The 19543-nt window shown below is 39.8% G+C and overlaps 1 protein-coding gene across 1 annotated transcript; it reads left to right on the top strand.

Annotated features, from left to right (window-relative positions):
- Positions 1 to 132: 132 nt before the first annotated feature.
- Positions 133 to 18444, top strand: DYNLT5 (dynein light chain Tctex-type family member 5). The gene is made up of 5 exons (XM_074221241.1): positions 133 to 189; positions 7473 to 7597; positions 14372 to 14463; positions 16554 to 16678; positions 17540 to 18444. Exons 1-5 carry the CDS (start codon positions 184 to 186, stop codon positions 17741 to 17743), a joined length of 552 nt encoding a protein of 183 aa, XP_074077342.1. The 5' UTR covers positions 133 to 183; the 3' UTR covers positions 17744 to 18444.
- The last annotated feature ends 1099 nt before the right edge of the window (positions 18445 to 19543 follow it).

Here is a 19543-nt window from a genome sequence, read left to right as displayed (position 1 = left end):
GAGACGCTGGACAGCGACCAGGCCTGGGCGCTCGGGAGGAGCTGGGGAGCCTGCAGCGCCCACCCACCCCTGCCGGCCGCAGAACCCTGCACCCCTGCCCTGGGGGTGCCTTGGCACCCATGCGCTGAACGGGATGCAGCGATCGCCCTTTCTCAGGGCCCTGGTCTTGCCCAGCCCCTCTGCATGAGTGTAAGTGAACCTGGGTTCCCTGAGCAAGCTGGGGGAGCGGGGTGCTGAGGGGGCATCCGACGGGAGGCGGGGGACCCAGCGTATGCAAAAGGAAGCAACGTGGGGGACCCGGCTGAGAAGGAGAGCGGCATCTATGGCCCTGGGGTCCTTAGATCGAACCCCCCAACTCGGAACCCTTCATGCCCAGAGCTCTGCGCTGCCCTCACCATGCCTCAGTGGAGGCTGTCGGCCAAGATGCCTGGCCTGGCAGGGAGTAGAGCACCTGAGCTGAGCTGAGCCCCTGCCAAGCACCCTGGCCCTGCAGAGCTGAGGCTGAGACCCCTAGGCAGACCCCCTAACCACAACATTCTTCGTTAGTCCTTTGGGGGGTTTCTTAACAAAGATATTATTCCTGGGCGGCTAGGTGGCACAGTGGATAGAGCACCCCCTGGAGTCAGGAGGACCTGAGTTCAAATTCGGCCTCAGACACTTAATAATTCCCTAGCTGTGTGACCTTGAGTAAGTCACTTAACCACATTGTTTTGCAAAAACAAACAAACAAAAAGATATTATTCTCTTCTCTCTAGCTCTGTAGGAGGAAGGGGTTAAGTGGCTTGCCCAAAGTCACACAACTAGTGTCTGTGGCCAGATTTGAACTCATAAGGATGAGTCTTCCTGATTCCAAGTCCAGCACTCCAGCCACAACATTCACATAGCACTCTATAATTATACCTCATTTGACCCTCTCAAGAACCCCAGAAAGTAAGTTATTATCCCTCTTTTATGATTGAGGAAACTGAGGCTGATAGAAACTGATAGAGGGCCAATTTGAACTGAGATCTTTCTGACTTCAGGCAAGCTTCACTACTTCACTCCCCTCGCCCCAAAACTGTCATTTTCTGATATGTGAAAGGATGGGGTAGAACTCAATCTCTAAGGTTCCCTTCTGGCTCTGGCTCTCTATGAACTTATGACTGACTCTTTTCTCCTTGTATCACCAAGCATGTGGAGTTTGGAAGACCACTACGTTTAGAACTTTGGGTGAGCAGGATGAGCAGAATAGGCATACTATCCAGACCCCTCAAAAGAAAATGTTTGAAGACTTGGTTGTTCATGAAGAGCATATGGTATCTTAGAAAGAAAACTCTATTTGGAGTCTAAGGACCTGAATTCAAATCCCTGCCCTGACACTTAGGACCCAATTGCCTTTGGATTTCACATTTCTGGACCTCCAAGATAAAGTGAGGGAGTTGCTAAATAGGACCCTACTTCATGGCTAGAGTTCTACAAGTCATTTGATTTCCCTGGGTCTTACTCTTCACAGGTGTAGAAATAATAGCTAATATTTACAGAGGACTTTAAGACTTACAAAGCTCTTTATAAATATTTAATTTTATCCTCATGGTAACTCTGGGAAGGAGATGCTTCACAATACTCTGGGAGGGAAGAGCATCTTCATTCTGCAAATGAGGAAACTGAGACAGATAGAGGTTTAAGTGACTTGTCCAGGATCATGTTAATGTTGCTACTATTGTTTGTTCTGGTTCTCAAAGAGGACCTTGACATCAGGGTGTGATATGCAAGTGAATTGAATTTAAGGGGGGAGGGGCTATACAAAGTCACCAACCTCACTTTCTCCTCTGGAGCCCTTTGGGGCCAGTGGTCAGATGTGGATCAGGACAACTGGAGATGTCCCTGGGTGCAGTGAGAGACCTGGACCTTTTTAGCTACAATTTTTAACAGGTCTCAATTTGACTGAAGCAAAACCCATGCAGTGATTATGGTAAAATAAGTAGGAAAGAAATGAGGCAAAGAATGGTCTCTTTAACCAAAAAATCAATCATTCAGAGAGGGGAAGACCTTCAGGTTTTCTGGCCAAAACAAAAAGTTTATATTTACTTGCAGTCTGAACCAATCAGGACCCAAATAATGGCCAATGGTTTGACCTGACCTATTAACCAATAAATATGAGCCAGAGTGTTGTGAGGCTAGAGGGCGGGAGGGAAGGAAGAAGGCAAGAAAGCAGGGAGGGAAGAAGGAGGGAGGGAAGGATGGAAGGAGGAAGGAAAAAATACTGAAAGGCAGGAAGGCAGGAAGGGAGTTAGGGACTTAGGGAGGCAGGGAGGGAGAAAAGCTGTGCTGCCCAACTGGTCAGTAGTGGGGCAGCTCCTGCTACTCACATAGGTTATTATTCGTCCTTTATTCTCAAAGAGGATCATAACATCAGGGATGTGATGCCATGACGTGCCAATGAATTGGATTTAAGTGAGGAAGGGCTGTGCAAAGTTAGCATCCTCACTCTCTCCTCTTGGAGCCATCAGGATCCAGTGACCAGGTATGGTTCAGAACAAATGGAGATGGCCCTGGATATAATGGGAGTCCAGGGTCATGTAACTAGCACCTAAAACCAGAGCTTCCTGAAATCCAAATCCAGCACTCTATTCACTGGACCGCTATACTGCCTATGCGCAAGGATAGCGTGGAAAGGAGAAGATGGAATTTGATCATCTCCAAGATTCCTTCCCCTGTCTAAAAACTAATAACTACTATGTTCAGACCTGGGTGTAACATTTTGTGGAAAAGTCATTGATAAAATGAAGAGGGTCCAAAGGAAGGCAGCTAGGATCATGAAGTTTACCTCAAAATCATGTGATACAAAGATTAATTGAAGGAATTGGGGATATTGCAAAGGGAAAAGGGGAAACATGGGACTCTCATAATAACCCTTTTCAAGTACCTGAAGGATATTCATGTAGAAAATGGAAGATAGTTCTTCTCTCAGTCGTAAAGGGTAAATAAATGGAAGACCTCAGAAATAAATTTCAGCTTAATTTTGGGAAAAGCTTCTCTGCCATTGGAAGTCCCAAAAGAAGATGAAGCTACCTTGGAAAGTCATGCCCTCCCCATTCACTGGAGATCTTCCAAGAGAGACTGGGTAAACACTTATCAACCATGTTGTTTTGGAATTATTGTTCTCATACAAGGTAAACTGGATAACTTTTGAGGTCCTTTCCATTTCTGAGATTCTGCGAAAATATGCTTCAAAATGCATCTGGCACTGTTTAATGATATGAACGGGGACATGAAGAATCAGGCACAACTGAAATGACTGAACAACAGCAACAACAACATAATCCTGAAAGGAGAAGACTGTCTTCAAGTACTTGAAGGGATGCCATTTGGAAGAGGACTCAGACTCAATCTGTTTATGCCCCAAAGGCAGAAGCAGAAGTGCAATAGGAGTAGCTGGTAAAAGATGGAGAGAAGCAGATTTAGGCTTCATTAGTGGCAGGGAGGAGGACTCCCTAAAATGAGAACTATTTAAAAGTAGACTGGACTGCCTGGGAAGGTAACAGGTTTCAGCTCCCTGGAGGGAGAGAGAAAGAGACACAGAGACAGAGACAGAGGCAGAGAGACAGGGACAGAAATGTATTGAAAGAAAGTGAACTGATGAAGTGGATAGTGTATAAGGTGAATTGCTAGGAGGCAAGATGGCATTGTAATGAGCTAGAGGAGACTCAGGTCTCTCCTTTCCCTAGTAGAGGGCTCCTATGCTCCAGGTGTTCTAGCATTCCCTATCTAACAGGTAGGCCTGCCTGCAGGGACTGGAAAACAGGGCTGGATGAACCTTCACAGAACCATTCACTAATCACTTGAGAGTTTCTCCAAGCAAACAGTTCCCAAGTACCTCAAATCAACTTTGCAATTCATGATGTGAAAATAATCCAAGACATAATTAAGACAAGTTGAGTTGAGAGAGACAGAATTAGTTACTACAGTGGCTCAGATAGAGGGTCTTATTAACAATTCTGGCCATCTGGGAATTTCCTATTTTAGCTAATTATTCTTGCTAAGTGGGTGCTAAATTCAGTTGTTCTACACTGTTGAAGAAGCAAATGTGTTGTAATCATATAACAAATTTTAAATGGTATAATTGTTTAAAATCACTAAAAAAAAAAGACCTTTGCATCCCGTGTTCTGGAAAAGGAACTTAATGGTCCTTCCTTAGTTATGTTGGAATCCCAAGTAACATGATGAGTAGAGTAATCCCTTTCACTCTCAAGTCGGGTCCTCCACCACCACTGAGGATCCAAAAAGAGAACAAAAAGGGTTCAACTCTTCTCTCTTCTAGAGAATATCTTGGGGTTATGGGTTTATGGGGTTCAGTCAGAGGATTAAAGACACAAACTCGACTTATTATACACTCTTCCATTCAGAAATCAAGTGAGTTCTAGAACCATAATCAAGCTTGATTACAAGGCTTCATAATCAGAAGCTTTGAATTCAAATTCTGTTTTTACTATAACTTAGCTGTGCATCCCTAAATAAATCACTTAGCCTCTATTTGTCTCAGCTGCTCATACATTGCAAAATAGGGTTAATAATATGGGTCCTAACTACCTCAATGAATAGGGTTTTTTGTAAGTGAATTCTACCAAATATTTATTTGTTTGTTTGTTTGTTTGTTTTTAAATTTATTTTTATTAAAGATATTATTTGAGTTTTACAATTTTCTCCCATCTTACTTCCCTCCCCCACCCCCCACAACGAATAGTTATAAGGATCAGATAAAATCATGAGATTAAAGATTAATAGCTAGAAGGAACCTTAGAAATCATTTAGTTTAACTCTCTCAATTTACAGATTAGGAAACTGAGGCCTATAGGGATGAATACAATACACCATATAAGTATTCACTATTATAATTAGCTAAAAAGTTACTAGACAGAAACTTATCATCTTTATCTCTTATCTCTTGAGAAGAGTTGAGGGGTGCCAATTCTATTTTTAACTTTTAAAGTATTTTAATTTGATAGAGCCGGAATAATTCCATGAATTTTATGTCACTCACATTGTTAAAGCTTGACATCCACAAAGCACTTTTCTTAAACAAATTGAGGAAGTAGTTAAAATAATTATTATTTCCATTTTACAGGGGAGGAAGCTTGAGTGTCAGAACGATTGCCTATTGGAGAGATTACCCTGCCTAGAGTCACAAGTCCAGGTTCATGGTCAAAGCTCACACAGCAAATAAATAATTTAAGGGGCGACTGGGTGGCACAGTGGATAGAGCACTGGCCCTGGAGTCAGGAGTGCCTGAGTTCAAATCCGGCCTCAGAAACTTAATAATTACCTAGCTGTGTGGCCTTGGGCAAGCCACTTAACCCCATTGCCCTGCAAAAAAATAAAAATAAACATAAATAAATAAATAAATAAATGAATAAATGAATGAATGAATGAATAAACAAACAAATAAATAAATAAATAGGTAGATAAATAATCTAGTCAGAATTTGAAGTCAGACTTTTTGAATTGGTGTTCCCCACTATTCATGGCTACCTCTCCTTGAAGACCAGCCAAGGAAGCTCACTTGCCAGGTTTGCCAAGTATTTGGCACAGAGTGCACAACCTCCCAAATACTTTCTCATTTTTTCACTCTTTTGGTGTGGAGAAATAGAAAGAACATAGAACTTAGAATTCAGAGATCTGAGTTCTAATCCTGATCCTATCATTCAGAAATAGACCTCTCTATGTCTTACTTTCTAGATATATTTCTCTAAGGTCCCTTAAAGCTTTTAAATCTCATAACTTTAGAATATACTCAGTTTCTTAAATCCTATTTAATCATGTTCATAAATACACATTTTCCTTCTGAGAAGTGATTTTTTCTATTACAAGGAAATAATTTTAAAATATCTTTAAATAAAAAAAACCTAAACTGGAAAATATCCAGAGGACAACCAGATCCCCAAGTTCATGCCATTCCAGGATAAATTTGAGGAATTAGGGATCTGCAAAATGAGCTGAAGAAGGAAAAAAATAAACTACTCCGGTATCTTTGCCAAGAAAACTCCAAATGGTGCTATGAAGAATCAGGCACAACTGAGATGACTGAGAAAAAGAAGACTTCAAGTCTTCAAGTTTTTGAAGGGATGCCATTTGGAAGGGAACTCAGACTTAATCTGCTTATGCCTCAAAGGCAGAACCAGAGACATAATAGTAGTGGGAAGAAGAGAAGCAGATTTAGGCTTCATTAGTTGTGACAAGGGTGACTCCTTAAAAATTAGAACTATCTAAAAGCAGGCTAGACTGCCTTGGAAGGTAACAATTTCAGATCCCTAGAGGTAGGGAGAAGAGAGAAAGAGAAACAGAGACAGAGACAGAACAGAAACCGATTGAAAGGGAGAGAACTGAGGAGGTGCTTAGATGAGCCAAGCCCTATACTAAATTCTGGGATGCACAAGAAGACAATCGCTGCCCTCAAAGAGTCTACATTCTGAATGAAGAAAACCATACAAGGAGATCTACAAAGCTAAAGGGGAGAAAGAAGAAATTTCCAGATAGTTGGGTTGAGTCAGGTTTCCAGTGAGCATACTCTCTGGGGAGAGGAGTCAGGAGGTTCCAGCAGAGACCTGATAAGCTACTTTTCAGAAATGGTAGAGAAGGGCTGGGGAGGGGGGATTCTGGCTCCCATACAAGTTGGATTTCCAACTCTCTGATTCTCTAGCTTGGAATATGATCTATAGATCAATTCACAGGTATCTAAGTCCCACTACATTCCAGACCCTGAAGTTACAAGTACAAAACCATGAAACAATTCTAATCCACAGGAAGCTTACATTCTAGAGAGAGGAGATGAGAAGGACCAACATAAGCAGGTGCTGAAGAGACATAAATGGAATAAATGCAAGGTAGTTCAATAGAAGTGGGGGACATGCTAACATTTGTTGGAAAGGGGGTTCATGTAGTACTCAAGCTTAGCTTGAAGGAAGAGAGGGATTCCATGAGTTAAAAGGGAGGAAGGAATGCACTCCAGTTGTGGGGAGAGAGCCAGGGCAAAGGTACAGACAAGAGAGATAAGAGAGTTATCTAAAAGAACAGAGAGAAAGTCAAATTGATTGAATCCTAGAGAACAGGAATGTAGAATGAAACCCTGGGTAAATCACTTAATCCCAATTGCCTCACTCCCCCCCCCAAAAAATAGACAAAGTTTCTATTTTATCAAGAAATTCAACAAGAATTTCTGATGTTTATTGTGTAGAGAGGTTACATGGATGTTAATGAACTACCTTCTGGCCTCAGACTCTTACTAACTGTGCAACTTTGGGCAAGTCACTTACTATCTCTCAACCTCAGTTTCCCCACTTGTAGAATGGGTTATTGCAAAAATCATATAAAATAATATATTAAAGCACCATAGAAATGTCAGTTATCATTGCTACCACTACTACCAACACCCCTGAGCTTAAAACTCACCAGTTTTCATATTTCTCACATACTATGTGCCAATTTTCCTTCTTTAGGTTCTGACCAAGATGTCTGAGGTCACCAAAGACAAGGCTTCTCTATTACTAAAGAAAAGAGGTAGCATGTCCTCAGTGAGCAGCCCTGGCCTCAAGATGAAGGAGATCTCCAGCCGGGCCAAAGAGTAAGTAGCCAAGACTTTAATTGCTCCATTGCCAGTATTGGGCTCTGATCACATACATTTCCTTCCATAGGTGGATCATGCCAAGTATTGAAAAATGGGGTTAAGATTTAGTGGGATTATGAAAGCAATCCTTTAGGGAAGGTAGGACTTAGGGAAATGCTTAACTAAAGAGTTATCTTATCCTAGAAAGCAAAAGGGAACCACAGAAGCTTCTTAAGGAGAGGAATTACATGGTTAAAATCAAACTTTAGGAAAAGTACTTTGGCAGTGATGCAGTAGAGATCAGTGAAATTGCACTCAAATGGAAAGATGCCTCCCCACCCACTCTCATTGGCCACATAATGACTTAGAAAACCACATAATAGCATTATCTATGTTCTATTGGGTTTTGATTTATTTTGTTCAATGTTTCTCAAATGTACTTTAATCTGACAGTTATCTGATGAGGGCCCTCCAGAAGGTTCTGCACTCTATGAACAAAGCAGAATTGTAGTAGATCAAAAGAAGCATGAGATGCATAAATTGAGAGAATCCACCCCTCAAGTGTTCACATGAATTATTTCCTACAATAGAATATTCTGAGCTCTTTTGGTCTAATCAGCCACAGTCCAACACACTGCCATTTGATTCTAACATAACTGATATCATTTTGGTCCTCTTTGAGAATGAAGGACAAGAACCAATCCAACTATTCTGAGGGGATGCCTCTAGCAAAGGAAGTAGAGAAGAAAGATCCCTAATTAGGAATGCAAATGCCCTGAGAATTCTTTTACACAAAATCCATGCAACCCTAAGACTCCAGGGATACCTGCAATTTGGGGCAAAGGGATCTACTGATCTCATAAGAAAGACAAAGGACAAGTAAAGCATCTGCTAAAGTGCATGACCCTGGAAAGTAGCTTCCAGGATTTCCCATAGGGTTCTTACAGTCCAAGAGAAACCCTATTTTCAAATGACTGTGCTTGATAAAAATACAATTGTTGTAACTGATGTTCATAGAGATGTTTCGGTGAAAAATCAAAGAACCCTAAATGCCTTCAGATTCAAAGGAAAATTCCTTTGGGTTTAATACATTTTCAGCATGAAGTGTATTTATTACAAACTGGTTATTTAAAAATTGGGAGGTAGCATGGCATGTGGAGAAAAGAATAAAAGACTTAAGAGTCAAAGGACCTATGCTAGCATGCCTGCTCTGTCACTTGCTAGCTGGGTGACAGTGAGAAAACCACAACCTTTCTGGACCTTGGTTTCCTCATCTGAAAGTGAGGAATTCTCCAGAGTTGCTGTGAGGATTAAAGTAGCTAATATTCACCAACATGCAAATACTATGGAAATGCTTACTGTCATCATCGTTGTTGTTAACCAGGCTGCCCCATTCCTTCCCTACCCCAACTAGAGGAGCAGGAGATGAGAGTTGGTTCAATCTCAGGTCCCACACTGCCAGAACTGTCCATGGTGCTGTCATTCTTGAATGGAATCTAAAAGAGATTAATTACCTTCCTCGAGTAACCCAAGATGAATCTGGAGAAGGGAGGGGAGGGAGTGCCTGCTGGGTTTGCCAACTCTGAGTTTACCACAAGGTTAGGCTAGAGGTGAATGGTTGTAAATGAGCCTGGCCCCAGACCAGAAGGATAGTCCAAGAATGTCACAGAAGGAGCAAAAAGAAAGTGTGGCCCCTCCAAGTTGGTCTTCTGCCCTCTGCCAACACCTAGCCCAGAAGCTGAATGACAGGGTGAAGCAGACGCCTTAGGTTTCAGATAAATTAAGAATGAAATTAAGATCATGGTATTATCACTTTGAGATGGTTTCCAATAAAGTCTTGGCATAATTTTTAGATTTAAAATTTGAAAATTGTACTGATTTGGGGGACATCCTTTATATCTTGTTTATACTTAGCTGTTGGCATGTTGTCTCCCTATTCAAATAGGAGCTACTTGAGGGCAGAGACTATGGTCTGCCTTTCTTTGTATGCCCAATGGGTAACATGGTGCCTGACTAGAGTAGGTTGTGAACTTCTCTACTCTGTCTTAGATGTGGAAGGGAATTAATAGACCATGAAGCCCAAATGAGACCAAGGGAAATGAAGGGACAGGACCCAGATAACAAATGTATCAAATATTAGAGGTGAGATTTCTATCAAGGAACCAGAACTCAAAAAGAAGTACTCCTTCCAATAACCTGGATATGATCACTCCCTATGTTTTTTTCCTATTGTATGAATCCAACTTGTCTTACCGTTAGTCATTCATAAGATAGAAATGATTATTACCTACCTTGAGAGGGAGTAGAGCATGAAGATACCTTAAAATTTGCAATAGTCTTGGTTCAAATTCTATCTTTGACCACATGCTAGCTATCAACCCTAATGCCACTGGGAAAGTGAAATTGAATCCCAAAGGGAATGACAAGGGACTCCTAACATTTTGCTGTTGAAGAAGGCAAGAAGGCTTGGAACCAAGTTGGTCAGAAAAACACTTAAAAAGGGCTTATTGGACTACTTGTATCTATTACTTAAAGTTTTTTAAAGTCGCCCTAAGACCTGTAGACATCCTATTTGGAGGGAATTGCCATAACTATGACATGAAAGCAATAGACATTTTTAGCGCTCTCTAATTTTCACATATCATCTCTTCTGAGTTTCCTTTACATCTTGAAAAGGAAGTACACTATTTGTGCTTCATTGTGGGGAACTCCCTACTGTGGTAACTCCCTCCAGCAAAACAGATCAGAAAGTCAACTGTAACTTCACAGCTTTGAGAGTTTTCAGGAGTGCTAAGGAGCATTATATATATAAAATATAAAAATAAATAAATATGAAATAAACAGAAGATTTTAGGGAGGAGAGCATTAGCAATTGGGGTGAAATCAGGAATGAATTCTTGAGCATTACATTGAATTTATAGTTAGGGATAGATTTGTTCTTCATCAGAATTGTAAATAATAGACCAGAAAGTTCTTTGTTGCTCAAGTTTGCCAAAAAGAAATTCAAAGCCTTCTCACTCTCTCCAGGAGTGCCCAGCTACTCCTCCTAGATGGTCAGATCTCATTTTCCCTGTGGAGTTGGGATGACTTTAGAAGGTGAGTCCACTGGGTGGCAGCATCTCTCTGGTAGCTGAAACCCTTGCCCAAAGTCTTCAAGGCTGGAAAGAGCTAGTCAATGGCAGAAGAAGGCTTCTAGGAAGGCAATCAGCTGGTATTATTCAAACTTCAGCCAGTATGATCATAGCCAACATTTCTATACCTTTGTTTTAAGTTTGGCAAAGTATTTTACAAAGATTACCTTGCTTGATCTCCACAACAGTGAAGCTGGGTAGGATATTAATTATCTCCATTTTACAGATGAGACTGAAGCTCAAGGGTAAGGAGTAGTTTGCCCAAGATCACATAGTTAATGAGTATATGAAGCAGGATTAGAACCCAGGTCTTTCTAATTAGCTGCCTTTACAAAAAATAGATATGGATCTGGAAGTTCAAAGAGAAAGCCAAAACCACTCCTTCTCTCAAGGAGCTTACAGTGGGGGGCTCAAAAATGCAGATACATCAATATATATAGGATCTATACAGAATAGATGGCAGCCTTTGAGGGAATGGCAGCAACAGCTCAGGGACCCTGGAAGACTTCTTAACAATTAGAATCGCCCTCAAACAAAAGGAGGTAGGTGTCTCAATTTAGTACCAGAAGGAACTTTAAGATCTCCAAGTCTCACCTCTTTAGTTTACAAATGAGGAAACTAATGCCCAGAGTGGGTAGCAAGACTTGCCCAAGGTTCCTCAGTTCCAAGTTGACAGAGTGAGGAGGTGAATCCATAGGGTGATAACTCTGGAGCAGAGGTCACTTAGATCAATCCCCCTCTTTTTACAAATGAGAAAATTAAGGCCTAGAATGTGAGGTGACTTACTCAGTCACCTGAGTACTTAACGGCAGGGCTTGGGTTTAAACCCTTCTGCCTCCTAATCCATCCCTCAAGCCCCCTATTCCACATCACCACCTTTATTCTCTTTAAGTAACTATGTCCGATATTTTATTTTTTGTTAGTTGCACATGGAGAAATTAAAGTTTAGTGAATGCCCGCATATACACATATCTGTCTTGGGAGCCAATTATTCTGATCCAGGAATGGGAAAAAAATGACTGTTCAGGGTAAGTCAAAGGATCATAGAGGTGGCTCTGGAAGTGACCTCATAAGTCATTGAGCAACTACCCATCTGAGGCCTGAAATTAGATTATTTGCCCAAGATCATTCCAGTAGTAATTAAAAGGGACAGAATTAGAAGCCAGTTTACTTCCACTGTAGTAGGTTTTAAATGTTATAAGGGAATGTGCATTATCACATTGCATTGTGTGATATATTTATGGATAGGTGTAGATGGAAATGCATGTGTGTGGCCATATTATATAGTATATTATGTTGTTATTTACATGGGTGTTGTGTGTATGTATGTATGTGTAGGTAGAGATGTGAAGGCAGGAATTGTTTTGCTTTTGTCTTTGTCTGGTGACTACCAGTGTCCAATATGCTTAATATATCTTTACTAATTGTTAATAGATTGTGTATATTGGTATGTAGAGTTAGATATATATCACATGTACATAATAGTCTTGCAATTTCATGGGCAATCATCTTTTTTATTGTACCATATTATGAAAATTCTTGTTTTACTCCGTGAATTGAAAATGTTTTTTTAAAAGGTCAGTACATAGATCTTTTTCTTTCAGTCTAGGATGGCCATTTATTTCCTACAATATAAAAGACATGCTTAAAACACAAAATATTCATAAGAAAATCTTGACAAGTACTTAGAACATGACATAGATCCATAGCATTTCTAATATATTCATCTTCAATGTGAAGTGTGGAGAAGATTCCAGGCAATCAGTACAGCTCTAAGAAGCTCTTAAATAAGTCTCATTTAATACAATAAAATTAATTCCTTTTATCTTGAATTTAAATTAATTTTTTTATTTAATTTAATTTTTAAAATTTTTTAATTTAATTTAAATTAAAATTAAATTATCTTGAGTTTAAATCAGTTTGTAAAGGGCAAAGCTAGTAAGCATAAGGATCTGAAACTGGATTTGAACTCAGATACTCCTGAATGCCAAGACCAGTGATCTTTCCACTGTGCCACTTGGTTGCCCCCAGTTTGTGAAATATTTTTAAAGGGGAAAACTAAAGTAATTAAGAATTCTTTTAACAAATATTAATTTCAGCTCTTGGATCATAGTGACTTACTAAATATAATGATATTATTTATTGTACAAATGTCTATATATCTTGATTCTTGTTCTTGGGGTACTATACAAATAGGGACTTTCATTTTAATTTTATTTAATTTGCTTTTGTCAGATGCAATTTTTAATGGTGTGATATAGATGCTTTAGTGTGGTCTAAACCAAATTAAAATGTAATTGGAAAATGTTTAACAAAATAACTAAAAATTCAATAAAACATAGATAATGTTAGATCTTATGTGTGTTTATCTAATATTTTTTAAGAGTTTATTAAAATTCAGCTTATTCAATACATAAAAATAAAGAGCAAATCCCTAAGGCCATATGCCCATGAGTATAACAAAGAATAATAATCCTACCTCCTATTTAATGAAAACACAAACCTTACCAATCTTGAAAAGTCCTTTTTCCATCCCCCCATTCTATTATGTCACCACCCCTTTGAAGTGACACCCTAGCTTACCTCACAGATGGAGCAAGGTCAGCGGGGCCCATTTGGAGGCTACCCATGAAGCGGTGTCTGTTGAGGCTTACCTGAACTGGGGCGGGGCTTGGAAACCCACTCAAGACCCCCATCTTTAAATTTTTCCTTCAGGTCACCACCTGGGTGTACTCATATTGCCTCACTTGCCCAACTAAATGGCCCAAGTGGTGAAAAGAGTCTTGGATAGTTACGGATTTAGGTTGAATTATGGCTTCTTATTGGGGGGTATTTCTACTCTTCTTTCAGCACCGAAGAGTTTTTACAAAGGATTTGTTTTAATAATTTTAATTCCTCCCCTGTTCCCCAGGTGATGGTTCTGAGCTATTCTTGACTCCAGTTATATCTCCTAATGCTATTGATGATCTCAAAGGACCTTTAATGTCTTCTGCAGAACCAAGTTGTACCTATTAACCCCTTTTTCTGTAAATAATACAGTAGATTGCAGCCTCATCAGTGTAGATGGGCCCTCCAAGGATGTGAATCACAAACCACTCATGCCTGCCCACTCTGGGCAGATCTCACTTGGGCCCTCCCATGTATTCACTACAATATGCAAGGAACCTTCCTCAGTCTCTCCTGATATTCAATTACATTACATGGACTTTCCAAGAGTTATCTCTTGCTCTGCACATGACCAATCCATCTTCTTTTTCCATTAGATATTTCTCTGATGACTTCCTTTACTACCATCTTTTTTTCACAGTGAATGATGAAACAATATACAGGTGGAACAGAAAAAGATTTATTAAACGTTTCCTGTATGTAGAGCATTGTGCTTATAAATAAACATTGAAATTGTTTCTGTTTTCAAGGAACTCATATTCTAATAGGGGAAAAATCCCTAAAGAGGGGCTTATGGTCCTTATCATATCATGGCAAATGGAATGAATCATTGCAAGTCAGACTTGAGTTTTGGTGAGGAAAGGTCTAGGATAGATGAAACATGAGTTCTTTTTGCTTAGAATTTTCTCAGCAAAAATGGGATCTTTGACACGTTTGGAAATGCTTTCTTCTGTTGGGTTAATAAGAGAAACTTCTCTTGTATCATTGTTCTTAGTTCAGTGAGTACCGTGTCTTTTGTGGATGAGCCTAGCCACCATGATGAAGCTTCCCGCCCTGCAGTTCTGATGGAAAACACCTATCAGCTAGGTATGCTTCACCATCCTCCTTCTGCCAATTTGGATCCCTAACTTTATTTTTGAATTTCTATTTGAGCTATTATTTGAGTTTTTATTCACCATGTTATCTACCCCAGAGACAATGTGAAATTATTCAAAGTGGGTCTGTGAGATACTTAAAATGACCTTTCCCCCAAGAATAATTCTAAATCCAGATGCATGGCAAACTGGCTACAAATGACCACCTTTTCCCTCTAAATCTATAATCCTATAGTGTGCCCTTTTTTGGAGCCAATCCTAGAAGGTTTAGAATTTCATTTCACTCTTCCCCAGGGAAAAGAATACCCAGAGAAAGAGAACAAATCCTGCCAAGGACCTAGAGGAAGTAACTCAAAACTTGACTTTGGAATTAATTAATTTAAGTACAAGTCAATGAGCATTTATTAACTGTTAGAGGCAGATGAAATATTAGAGTAAAAGTTCATCTTTTTGTGTATCATGGGCCCCTTGCCAGGCTATAAAACCTAAGGATGCCCTCTCAGAAGAATGTTTTTAAATATATAAAATAAGGTACGTATATAAACAAAATAGACTTTTTTTTTCCTAACAAAGTCATTTGATTGGATATAGACCTTCAAAAAAAAGCATGTCAATAGTGGCTTAAGAAATAAATGCTTTTAAATGTATTTTATTTTATACATTTTTTTGTTATATACTTTTAAATATATTTATATTCTACATACATTTAATATAGTTTAACTGTATTAAATACAATAAAATACATTTAAATGTATAAAATAAAATACATATAAAATAGGATTACAAAGGAAATCAATTATGTCGATTATATCAATAAAATTTAAAAATTACTTAAAGGTTCATAGGTCAAAGGTTGAGAGCTCCTGGGGTTCTCTCGTCCAATCCTCTCAATCTAGATGTACCACAATGCCTTAGTAACCTCAGCAAGTGCCTCTGGGCTCATGTGGACTCAAAACTATTTTGGGGGTTTGGCATTGATCCCAAAGAAGGCCTCTGGCTCTGTCTTCAGTCTAAAATAAAACTTCAGGGAAATCTCTAAAATTAAGCTTAACTATAGCTCATATCTAAGGTCTTCCCCAAATATGGGTTCCAAGGTTCACTCCAAAAAAAAGTATTCATGATACAAATCAATATGCCAGATAGGACAGCTATTTATTTTCTTCCTCTTAGGATTTGCAAAGACCCCAAAGCAAACCTGAACAAACTCTGGAGATAAAAAGCTCTCAAGAAGCCCATTACATTCATTATAGTCCTATCTCCCTATGAGGTAAAGACCATTTGTAGACCAGAAGAGGTATTTCATAGGAATATCAGAAAGCAACATTCTTTAAACAAATGACAAGGTCTGGATCTCCTGTATCAAGATATCATAGGTCCCTAGATTTTAGAGCTGAAGAGATCTTGGTATAATGGGGAGTTGAATTAGGACTTAGAGGACCTGAGTTTAAATCTTGCCTTTTTTTTTTTGTGCCTTTAGATAAGGGACTCCACTACTTATTCAGAAGACAAGAAATCAGGCTCAAAGAAATTAAGGGACTCCCAAAGGTGGGGCTCCCTGTCTCCCATCCCAGTACTCTACCCACCAAGTCACTCACTGAACGGGCTTCATTTTTACATTTGTATCTGTACTATCCAAATGGATCCTAGAGCCCATGACGCTCCATTGATGACTTGTTGTTTAAATCTCTCTCCTCCCTGTCCTTGATTTAATTCATCTGCATAGTTAAAAGGCAATAAATTTGCTCATGGAAGTCTGCCCCAAAAGCTCAATGTCCTTGGGGTGGCTAGGTGGCACAGTGGATAGTGCACTGGCCCTGGAGTCTGGAGACCTGAGTTCAAATCTGACCTCAGACACTTAATAATTATGTTCTGTGACCTTGGGCAAGCCACTTAACCCCATTGCCTAGCAAAAAAGCCCCAAAAACCAAAACAAGAAAAAAGCTCAATGTCCTTACTGCCAGTCACACTTTATTAATCCTTTTGATTATTTTATGGGTGAGAAGAAAATATTCAAAGTGTTCTTTCAATGATGGTGAAAAAAAGGATGTGCTCCGAATATTAACATGATGTTTCTCCTTCCAGGCCCTGACAAACATTTTCCTGTGGATGTTGTCAATCATATTTTGAAAGATGTACTAACAAATTATCTACAAGAGGAAAGATATGAACCTGAATTGTGTAGACAGATGACTAAAACAATAGCTGAGGTAGGTTTCTAGCTTTTCTGAACTACACACATGATTTCGGACAGCATTTCAAAGAAGACAATATTTGGATTTAGAAAATTAATAGCTATTCATCTATCCTCATTTAATCAACTGGCACCAATGGGGGACAGGTAGCATTGGTATGGTTCTGGGGTTAAAGAACCACACCTTCCCTCAAGGAGCTCACACCAATGTCCCTCAGGAAGACAATGTCTTAGATATTATTAAATTGCAAAATTACCACTAGTTATAGGGGCAAGTGCTATAATAAATTCATAAATTTTATAAAAATTGCATAAAATACATTTTATAATTTAATGATATTTAAATGGCAAAAATTTCACAAGTGAGGGAAGAAAGTCAGCTTTGTTAAGAAAATTGCCTGTGGGTAGAAATGAAAGGCCTGATTTCCTGCAGAACCCTGGGAAAAACTCTGCTTCTTCCATGAAGCCTTCTTTGACCTTCCCAACTTTTAGTGCCTCTCCACAAAATTACCTTTTTTATAAACATTCTGCATATAACTTCTGTGTGATGAATTTTTTAGACCCAGTTCTCAAAATCAATCTACTACACGTAGGTGGGATGTGATCTGTGTTCAGATGGGGATAAAATCATAGATTTGGGGACCACTGAGGTGAGTGCTTGCCATAAAAAAGCAGTTCCAAGACTCCCATGAATCCATATTTATAAATTAAAGTGTTACATCAAAACTGGATCTTAGTGGGACTGGTGCTAACATTTCCATAATTTGTCATCCTGCCTACAGCAATGGTACTGAAGTCATCTCGACTCCCTAATATCAGAATGAGCCTTAGCTTGGCAAATTTACTAGTGGCTCAGCCATTGCCTATTTGTTTCTAGGTTGTTAAGGCCCGCGTGAAAGACCTCATGATTCCAAGATACAAATTGGTTGTCATTATCCACATTGGACAAGTGAATAACCAAAGCCTACACATTGGGAGCAGATGTCTCTGGGATGGGGCAAATGACACCTTTGCATCCTTCAGCTTCAGAAACACATCTCTATTTGCTCTAGCAACTGTCTATGCTGTTTACTTTGAATGACTAAGAGCCTCTATGGATTAAAAAAAATAGGTCTTGAGTGACGTGTTTCGGTGAAGACATCAATGCACAGTTTGAGGCTGTGTATAATTCAGTTCAATTTAACAAACTCTGTGTAATTCTTGGATCCTGGTTCAATATTCTTGGGTAAAAGTCTCCTAAAAATTGGACAGTAATATCACCCCTGCCCCCAAGCAATGGAAAGGCAAACATGATTTCCAGCAGACAACAACATAAAACCAACATTCAACGCCAAGATAACACTTCATCCAATTGCATGATGCTAGAAGAGGAAAAGCCATGGAATAGCCACGGCCAAGTCTTGGTATGAGGAAAACAGGCTCTTCCCTAGAGCACTGGTGATGCTAGAAGAAATTGAGAATAGCCTCCAGGAATGAACAGACTTAATGCGGCAAACTCAATGGGAGGACAAGGAGGAGAGTCGCAAATCAGCGTGACTAGCAGACACAGCCAAATGGATGAGATCACAGATCCTGTTGGAAGATTGGACTGACAGAGACCCAAAAAAGGCCACTTCCTCCATGAGCTTGCATTCTCCTAGGAGGAATGCTGAGAAACGATAATACCAACAACAACAAAAATAACTAATATTTCTATGTGCTTTATGGCTATATCTCATCTGATCTTCACAACAACCCTGGGATGTAGGTGACATTGTTATTAACCAAAGCCCACATTCTTTATACTCTATGGTACTGCCTCTAGAAAAAAACTGAATGAATAAAGTAAATGAAAACTCTCTGTTTTTGTCATGCCTTTGGGGGACAGGGGATGCTTGGGCAAGTTGGGAAGAAGGGACATGACATGTTTTTAAGTCTTGCATTACTAGATTAGATGTGGTTTCCTTCATAGACAGGGTTTTTTAAATCATTTGACTTATTCACCAGGCTCCAAGAACCATCATTCCAATTTTTCATTAAGGGGAAGATGCTCCTACTCACTCACCAGGCAATACCCCACCTGGGCTGCTGACAGCATTTACTCTGGGACAAATGGTGCCCTGGCTCTGGGCTGCGGTGGGACTGGTGCCGGCTTCCATGGTGCCAGCTAAATTAGGCAACTTTTACTCATGGTGTGCTGATAGGGGAAACTGCTGACCTAAGGTCCAGGCTAGTCAGCCTCTGACTATCTGCCTGGCCTTGGAGCTGCAACTGGATCGTCTCAAGGGCCGCTGGCATTTTACAAAATATTATGAATGCTGGGTAGCAGATCTTCAATAATGGAATCTGTAAGTGGCTTGGTAAGGCCCTAAAGTAAGCCCCACAGCATTAAATATACATGATGCTAAGTAGTAAATACATTTCCAGCACATAAAACCACCTCTCTGAGCATAGATGGGACTCTTAAAGAACCATGCTCAGATGTGCTTTTGAATGCATTTCTCTAGGCCAAATGGCTTAAAACAAACATATCATTGGCACTTTAACAAATACAGCTTGTGTACTTAGATTGTTTTCTTCCTAGGACTCCAATCCCCAAGGTACTTGGTGTGGTTTTGAATGTCTGGGCCCCAACATTGACGGTGCTAAAGTGGCTTGTTATTTTGTGGGCTAATGTTGCTTCGGCAACAGATCATCTATTTTATGGAGCCTTCAGCTCCCTGTTTATGCCAACGATGCTCTGGGGTTGCTCTCAGTGAGGAGGAGACAGGCCAGAGGAGATGGCATTGAAGGTCAAAGACACACTACACAGGCAGAACTAGAAAATCGGCTAAGTCTTGGTATGAGGAAAATAGGCTCTAAGCACAAAGAACTCCACAAATGGAAAGATGCATTTATAGCT

This window comes from Macrotis lagotis, chromosome 2 (assembly GCF_037893015.1).
Source record: "Macrotis lagotis isolate mMagLag1 chromosome 2, bilby.v1.9.chrom.fasta, whole genome shotgun sequence".
Lineage (NCBI taxonomy): Eukaryota > Metazoa > Chordata > Mammalia > Peramelemorphia > Peramelidae > Macrotis > Macrotis lagotis.
This window is presented reverse-complemented; position numbering and strand designations above follow the sequence as displayed.